The sequence below is a fragment of the Engystomops pustulosus genome, chromosome 9, assembly GCF_040894005.1.
Source record: "Engystomops pustulosus chromosome 9, aEngPut4.maternal, whole genome shotgun sequence".
In the NCBI taxonomy this organism is placed as follows: domain Eukaryota; kingdom Metazoa; phylum Chordata; class Amphibia; order Anura; family Leptodactylidae; genus Engystomops; species Engystomops pustulosus.
In genome coordinates, this window is record NC_092419.1 from 99,584,014 (window position 1) to 99,593,616 (window position 9,603).

The following is a 9,603-nucleotide window of genomic DNA, read 5'->3' on the forward strand; positions in this document are numbered from 1 at the left end:
TGTGAGGATGAGTAATATTTTACCTGAGATGAGTCAAGTTTAGAGGCCGCAGGGGGAGTTTCAATCAGATGCCCCTATCTTCTGTTCTATCTCCATTTATGCAGATCACAGAACCACAAGCCTCATGATGCAATCTAAAAGATGAGATTCTAATCTGTTATTGCTCCCTCTTCTTCAACAACGTTCAATCTTACTGTCCTCCTGAGGACACCAACACAGAAGGAGGGAAAATTTGCATCATTGTAGCTTCTTTCTACTGTCCCTCTGTACACAGATAATCATGGGACCAGCAGGAGGTCCTTTGGAGATAATTCGGCCCGTCTACACATTCTCCCTCTTCCTACAGTCCCAAGTAGCCAAGTAAGTCACTTTAAAATATGACTGAAAGCAGCATCTTTCAAGTTGCTTGGAACTACAGGAAAATTCTTTGAGTCATGTCTGGTGTGCTGGGGCGATGGCCCGGGTGCCCACAGAAAGAGCCCCAAGTGCCGCCTCTGGCACCCGTGCCATAGGTTCGCCACCACTGCTCTAGGGGCTATTGAATCGAAGATAGAGGCATCTGAACTGACACTCCCTCTGGAGCCTCTTAACTTGACTCATTTCTGCCCATTTTCAGATGACTTTGGAGGAGATTTTTTTTTATTAAAGATTTCATTTTTGATTTTTCAAAATAACAACAATGCGCAAAAGGCAACTTGGAGGAGATTTTTAAAGGCTAATAGGTGAGATTTCCAATAAAATGGGGTAAAATCTGGTGACAGATTCCGTTTAAGGAACAAGTCATCATGATATTACTGCATACAGGGAAAAGTTTCGATCAAACCGTATATTCATGGTTGTAGTAAGATTGAAGGTCTTACGCTATTATTCGCTGGTATCAGCTGTTTAATATGGTGGATGTTCACCTATACATTCTGGTTTTTCCTTTTGACCAGAAATAAATTGAAGAGTATTGCCAACACGCAGGGTAATTTTATAGGAAGTGGGGTCTTGGGCAACATGATTAATAGTTCTCCCTCTCACTTCTGATTATTAAAGGGACATTGTCACCAGATTTTACCCCATTAAACTACTAGTGCTCTCAGGTAGTTTTTAGGTGAAATCTCACCCATTTACCATTAAAAAAAGAAATGACCTCCAAATTCATATGCAAATGAACATATATCGCTAAATAGCTTTATGTTTATACTGCTAAATAGTGCCAATTTATTAATATCATATACACTCCAAACAATAGCACCCAATAGTGTCCAACTAATATGCAGTATTGACCGAGCACATTGACAATTGATTGATCAATGATAATGGGTATTGTTTTTCTTGGGACCTTTACACCTTCAGGCCCCTGATTTATTTTAGCTGTGGCCATACAGATGTAAATTTCCCATTGACCCATCACTACAAACCATTGTAATGGAATATCCTTTACTGAAGATAATCAATAGGACACAATTAGGCAACCTCCTATGGCATAAGGGTTGTGCTGCTTATAACATATGTTGTATATAGTCCAATCTGTTGTATGTGGGGTTAATGTGTACAGAATATTTCATTTATTACATATACTGGATGCTACTGGATTCAGCATAGTCTGCTGATTGCAATTTGGGAAATCCCCCATCCCATTGGCTTACAGGCTTTGTTGTAGTAAAGAAGAAACCTTGAAATGTCACTTTTGATTGAGGTCAATAAATATGGCTGACCTTGGTCACCGACCTTTGAACTCTTTATTGATGTACAGGCTTTGAAGGTAACTAGTAGGCCTCATTTATCAGAGAACTGTCTTTGCCCATAGCAACCAATCACAGCTCTTGTTTCATTCCCTGACTGACTCTGATAAAATAACAGCTCAGATCTGATTGGTCGCTACAGACAACAAAGACAGTGTAAGGCCTGGTTTACATAAAAGTATTAAAAAAATCCACATTTTTCTAGTCAGTGTCAACAGAGGACTTTGAGGAGAAAACCTCTCGAATTGGTCTCTGAAAGTGGTTTTCCTGTAATGGACATTTATCCTTTGTCCACAAAATAGGGCATAAATGTCACAGTATTACAGCCACAATAAGCAGAATGGGGGAGCGCAAGGCTGACTTCTGGCATCAGCTTGTCCAGTCATTTAAATAAATCCTTAGTACAGGTGTATGGCCTAATGCAGTGGTGTCGAAAGTATGGCACGGGTGCCAAGGGAGCCCTTTCTGATGGTACTCAGGCCTTCGCTGAGTTCACCAGACAGGACTTGAACAAGGGTGTAACTAGGATAGACAGGGCCCCATATCAGACTTCTGAATGGGGCCCCTTCGCATTTTAAATTTTGCATATTACACTCACATATCTACACACACATTTATATACCTATATACATAAACATACAGTTCATGCACACACATTTATACATTCTTACACACATACACATCACATATACACACATACAGTGCCATATACAGATGTACAACATATATATAGTGGTGCACATCCTCTATTCTTGACACTGTGGGCCCCATGTGGCTGCCACCACTGTAGTTACACCCCTGGACTTGAGGCCTCCTAAGGCAGTAGCCGAGGTAGTCCAGGACAAGCCACATTTCAGTGCTATATTAAACTGATCTCAATTGTAGAGGTGGATGCAACACGGGCACAGCCAGCGTAGTTATCAAGCGGCACGGCACAGGCAGGAGTAGTGGATGGGTAGGTGCGGAGATCTGCGCTGTCACACTGAGGTTGTGCTCGGACTCCCAGAATTAACAAGTACAGTCCACAAGAAATGAAGAAGCGGAGTGGCACTCGCCGGTGGTGTAAACAGTCTTCTTTATTCATGCGTTCATACAGTAAGCACACAAAGAAGCACGCAGTGCCGCTAAGCCAACGGGCCGTTTCGCGCCAGACGGCGCTTTCTCAAGGCAGTGACGACGCATGCGTGCACCTCACCGGATATAAGGGGGAGGAGGCGCACACGCGTCGTCATAGTGACAATAAACAATCTGATAAAACATACCATGCTAACAGTAAAGTCCTTAACCGGAACAATAGATCCGTGCAACTCTAACGCTGGGCAGAAAATAGCTGCCCAGATAGACGGAAGTTAGGTAAGACAGCAGGGTATAGTGACGTGTAAGTAAATAAGTGGAAAATCAATATGTAGACCGTGCTACCTGTTAAAAACACGTTAAATAGAGACACTAGGTTGAAGGCATTCCACAGATATATAGATGATATTTTTATTGTATGGGAGGGTGATGAGCAGTCTTTTATGGACTTTGTAGAGTACCTTAACCGGGTTAACCAGATGAACATGAAATTTACTGCAGTCTTTGGTGGAACTAAGTTATACTTCCTGGATGTTAAGGTCAAAGAGGTGAATGGCACACTCTGTACCTCGGGCTATAGGAAACCCACGGCCACTAACTCACTTCTCCACTTCACTAGTCACCATCAGCAACACACCAAGGAAGGTCTGCCCTATAGCCAATTTCTGCGTCTTAGGAGACTTAATAGCGAGGATACCATTTTTCACATGCAAGCAGAGGAGCTAAAATCCAGGCTCTTGGAGCGAGGATATCCTGCCCCCTTGATTGAAAGGGCCTGGTGCAGGGCCGAAAAAGTACCCCGCGGAAATCTCCTTAAAACTAAGAAGGGTTCACGGCAGCAAGAAGGGAAGAGCGGTGATAGACGCTTTGTCTTCACCTTTGATTATGGCCCGTGCAAGTCCGCTATAAAAGCTGCCATTAACAAACACTGGCATATACTTAAGCAAGACCCCCAGTTGGCAGAACTCACTATCCATTGACCCATCGTAGCCTTCAGAAAATGTGCCACCTTACGAGACAACTTAGTCCGGAGCAGGTACTCTTCCCCTCGTGATGATTGGCTACAGAGAGGGATTCCCAAGGGCAATTTTAAGTCCTGTCGCCATTGTAGCTTTAATAGCCAAGCTAAGCATATCACTTTTGGAGGCGTCACCCAAAGGGTAAATACCTTCATTTCTTGCAGATCTACTTTTGTAGTATATGTAGTCTTTTGTCCATGCCAAAGGTACTACATTGGCAAAACGATCAGAAGCCTTTTCATTAGATTTAGAGAACACAAGATGTCCATAATCACAGGGAATGGCTGACCTCGCCTGATTGAGCATGTTAGACAACAACACAATGGGTTCGTGGGTATAGAGAGGGTAGAATGTGGTCCTGAAGGTGGGGACCGTTCCCTCAACCTCTTACGCCGTGAAAGTAGGTGTATTATGAAATTTGGAGCCATGGGTGCATTGGGACTTAATGATCGGAACGACATGATAGTCTTTCTTTAAAGGGGTTCTCTGGAGGTGGAAAAACATGGCTGCAGTCTTCCAAAAACAGCGCCTCACCTGACCATGGGTAGTGTGTGATATTGCAACTAAGCTCCATTCATTTCTATACAGCTGAGCTGCAGTACTGGCAGGAACCATGGTCAGGTGTGGTGCTGTTTTTGGAAGACTGCAGCCATGTTTTTCCACCTCCTGAGAACCCCTTTAAGCCTCTACACAACATTTGAAGAGTATATGTTTTGCTGTTGTGTTTTTAACAGGTAGCACGGTCTACATATTGATTTTCCACTTATTTACTTACATGTCACTATACCCTGCTGTCTTACCTAACTTCCATCTATCTGGGCAGCTATTTTCTGCCCACCGTTAGAGTTGCACGGATCTATTGTTTCAGTTAAGGACTTTACTGTTAGTTAGGTATGTTTTATCAGATTGTTTATTGTCACTGTGACGACGCGTGTGCGCCTCCTCCCCCTTATATCCGGTGAGGTGCGCGCATGCGTCGTCACTGCCTTGAGAAAGCGCCGGCTGGCGCGAAACGGCCTGTCGGCTTGGCGGCACTGCGTGCCCCTTTGTGTGCTTACTGTATGAACGCATGAATAAAGAAGACTGTTTGCACTACCGGTGAGTGCCACTCCGCTTCTTCATTTCTTGTGGACTGTATTAAACTGACACATCTTTGGCTGCCTGACACTACAGGAGGAGGGAGAAGGTATGGACAGAGCTGGATTATCATTGAAGCTCCTACTCTGGATTCTGTAATACTCCCTGGAGGGAAAATTACAAATTTCTCTTCCTTTTTTCTACTGTATTGGTGTCCTCAGGACGCCAATACGATGGAAAGCTGTGACAAAGCAGGGAGAAATAAGTTACTTCTTAAATTGCCATGTTTGCACTTTGGGATAAATAAGTGAATTTTTGTTGTAGATAAATAGATAGATAGATAGATAGATATGAGATAGATAATAGATAGATAGATAGATAGATAGATAGATAGATAGATAGTCAACGAATGGAAAAGGCAGGCAGCACTCCAAGTTTCAGATCAAACGTGGTCAAACCTGAAAAAGGTGTCCAACACCGAAACGTCGCTACCCGTTTCAATAAAAAACACTATATTTGAAACAAAGAAGATGGGATCATTGAGTAATTATACACCAGTGTGGATCCCTAAGTGTTGCACCAACAGATGTTGCTGCACATACTAAACATAAATCCTATTGTCCTGGAGGGGAGGAATCCCTTACCAGGATGAAGAAAAAGGCAGACTAAAAAGGATATGAAGAAATATAAGGACCTTTATTGCGTACAGTACATTTTAAAACTTGTTAAAACATCAGATGATGAAAGAGGAGGACTATAGGGGACATCACCGGACAATGCATGGAGGCCAGTGGATATATATATCAATGGGGGTAGACAAACTTAAATGTTGGTGAACATTCAAAAAAGAGTCACATCAAAGGAAAGTCCATATTCAGTAAATTAAACACCTAACATAAAGTTATACTATTGTAAATGTCTTACCCTGGTAGGTAGATAACGCACTCCACAGTCCGGGATGGCACCTTCCCCGACGCGCGTTTCGGCTCTATTGAGCCTTCGTCTGGGGGTGTTTCAATAAAAATCACTCACGTTTGATATGAACCTTGGAGTGCTGCCTGCCTTTTCCATTCGTTGAATACAAACCAGGATCAAGCCGAAATCCTTGGAGGCATTGCACCCCTCCTTCTCAGGAGTCACTTTACTGTGCGGACTTGAACTTTTTCCATTTTAGATAGATAGGTAGATAGATAGATAGATAGATAGATAGATAGATAGATAGATAGATATGAGATAGATAGATGGATAGATAGATAGATAGATAGATAGATATGAGATAGATAGATAGATAGATAGATATGAGATAGATAGATAGATAGATAGATAGATAGATAGATATGAGATAGATAGATAGATAGATAGATAGATAGATAGATAGATAGATAGATATGAGATAGATATGAGATAGATAGATAGATAGATATGAGATAGATAGATAGATAGATAGATAGATAGATAGATAGATAGATAGATAGATATATAGATAGATATGAGATAGATATATAGATAGATATGAGATAGATAGATAGATAGATAGATAGATAGATAGATAGATAGATATGAGATAAATAGAAGATAGATAGATATGAGATAAGAGATAGATGGATATGAGATAGATGGATGAATATGAGATAGATGGATGGATATGAGATAGATGGATGGCTATGAGATAGATAGATGGATATGAGATAGATAGATGGATATGAGATAGATAGATATGAGATAGATAGATATGAGATAGATAGATAGATAGATAGATAGATAGATAGATAGATACATATGACATAGATGGATATGACATAGCTGGATATGACATAGATGGATATGACATAGATGGATAGATAGATATAGATAGATAGATAGATAGATAGATAATGTATTTGTAATAGACGTATCCCATGTTATCACACATACATGTGGCTTGTAGTCCACACATCTTACACATATTCCCACACACTTGGTGACAGGGGAATATGTAGCAGGCACCATATGTTCCTAGCACCAGGCTGTCATCTCCCTGGAGCCTGTACCTTCCCTGAGTATAATCCCACTTAACCCATCAATGCTCTGCTAAGGCCCTGACAGCCATGTTGACAAGAAGAGAGCAGTAAAGCGACACGCACAGGTATAAACGCAAGAGCTGTGTCGTGCCTTTGTGTCGGTGTGGATGTGTGCACAGTTGTGTTTGTACTGCATGGTCTGCACAGAGTCTCCCCACAGATCCTACACAACATCCTGCTTCATGATGACTATATAGATGGTGGGTGAATATATCGTCACCCTCCACCATCCTGACATCACTGCACTGGTGTTACAATGATGGAGGCTGCATAGTGGTGTCACCTTGACCGCAGAGGATGCTCTCATCATTCCAAGCCCATACTATGGACATCTATGGCGCCTATGGATTGGACATGTTATATGATTCTCATTGAATGTTATTCTTTGTGATGGTACATTGCAGATACTGCTCATGTACAAAACTATGAGCACTATTCATATTTTACTGCAAAGTGTCATAAGATGGATATAAGCATCATCACACATCATCATACATATCATATATGTATGTGTAGAGTATTGCAGGGTGCATATATCATGATACATGAGGATAAGATACATATGTATCATCATACATGGAGGGCATTATATGGTATCCAGGTATCATCACACATGGAGGGCATATATATGATGACATTATATCATTTAGATCTCATCATACCTGAAGGACATTAAACAATAAATCTGAATCATATATGGAGGACACTATATGATATAGATGTATTTTCATACATTTAGGGCATCGTATAGTATATATGTAACATCATACACAAAGGACATTATGGTATATAGGTATCAACATACATGGTGGACATTATATCATTATGTCTCATCATACACAAAGGATATTATATGATGTATAGTTATTATCATATATGGGGGACATTAGATCATACATGTATCATCACTCGATGCATAAGAAAAGCTCTCCCTGTGACTGTAAACAGATGACATTGGTTTTGTCAGCCCCCTCCCTTTTCCTCCATTGCAGTGACATACTGTACTGTATTCCTCAGCACCTCCTCCATTTTCCTCTCCCCCCCCCCTCCTTCACATTAACCCTTTACATCAGACATATTTTATAATACAACCAGGAAAATACAAATCCCAGCTATAAAAGCGACGAAGCGGGACACAATCCTTGAAATGCACATATATGATAATACAGCTATGTATAGATACAATCCTGGACCATGTATACAGCTGTGTCTAGATACAATCCTTGATCCTGTATACAGCTACGTATGGATACAATCCTGGACCTTGTATAAGGCTATGCATACAGCTATGTATGGATACAATCATTGACCATGTATACAACTGTGTATGGATATAATCCTGGACCTTGTATACAGCTAAGTATGGATACAATCCTGGAACATGTATATAATAATACAACTATGAATGGATAGGTCATAGGGCTCCATCGCTGCCTAAGGCTGAAGGTGACTGCACCCATAGGTGTCATATTCTGCTCCATTATTCCTGGCAGTGATAATGATGGCTGCACTATGGTACCTCTAGGGCTGTAAATCTGCTTTGTGGCTCCTCTAATCCAGCCTGCAATGAATGGAGGACAGACATCAGCTTCCATTGTCTTACCTGCCTACAAAATTCTCCAGGACAGAGCTCTTTCCAGCACTCTGACCTCCGACTACAGCGATCTGCGGCAGATCTAGGTTCGCATTCTGCCCGATGGCTGAGAAGGCGTCTTGCAGCCGGTTGACCAGCGGAATCAGCTCTTCCATCCCTCGGTTGCCCATCTTGAAGGCTGTTGCTGTGTCACCTTGTACGATGTTGTCTGTACAAGCCTCTCACACCTTGTCCCCTGTGACTGTGGGAGGGGGGATGTGCAGGACCCCTCTGATCTACACGGTCCTGCTTCTCCTCCTCTGCTCCTCCAGACTGCCAGCTCAGGCGCATCTAGCGAGCAGATCCTAGGGGATTTACAAGGCAGTGACCATCTTCCGCCACTAGAGGGCGCGCGCGGCTCGCTGCCAGCTCAGGCGCATCCAGGGGATTTAAACCGCGATGACCGTCTTCAGCCACTAGAGGGCGCGCGCGATCAAGGCCTTTGGCTGCTTGTATACAGGAGATTTTTTTAAAATTAAATATTTATTGGATTTTATTACACGATTTTACATTTTTTTAATATTTCAGTTGTGCAAATGAAAGCAGCTTTAATACAGTGCTGAATGGAATCTTTGATGAGCTATACACGCACTAGTGAATCCTATATAAGGCAATGCTCCTATAGTTGATATGGGTTTTATAGCTCAGCTACACCATAACCTTATAATATATGTGCAGGTCAGCCTCCTCCACCTCTGCATTGGCACCTTATTGGTAGTCCTAATTCTGGCAATGGGAGCAGAGTGGTATATACAAGCATCAGTAGTATGTTTCTGAGTAACTGCACTGAGATCCTGCTAAAATCTGCTTGGCATTCACATGGCTGCCATTAGTAATATTGGTGCCCCATTCAGGCAGCTTTTATACCCACCCACATAATCCTAAAAACTGAACACTCTGTAGCCCCTGCATGTATCAAAATAGCCCTCACATACCCAATGAATAACACTACCTAAATGATGGGGCACAGTTCAATATGTATATCCATTATAAAGTGCCTTATATAAATA

At 41.9% G+C, this 9,603-nt stretch overlaps 1 protein-coding gene across 22 annotated transcripts in view; it reads right to left on the reverse strand.

Moving 5' to 3' along the window:
- DNM1 (dynamin 1) overlaps positions 1-8,914 on the reverse strand; it is a 56,221-nt gene extending 47,307 nt beyond the window's left edge. For 16 of the 22 annotated variants that reach the window (XR_011849782.1, XM_072124560.1, XM_072124558.1 and 13 more), the window contains exon 1: positions 8,564-8,913. Coding sequence is in view for 21 of the 22 variants with exons in the window: in XM_072124560.1 (XP_071980661.1) it covers positions 8,564-8,724 (161 nt within the window). In the remaining variant the exon portion in view is untranslated. Of the gene's footprint in view, positions 1-8,563 lie in introns of all 22 variants that reach the window. The other 6 variants (XM_072124559.1, XM_072124556.1, XM_072124571.1 and 3 more) reach the window with 1 other exon arrangement.
- Between the last annotated feature and the right edge of the window lie 689 nt (positions 8,915-9,603).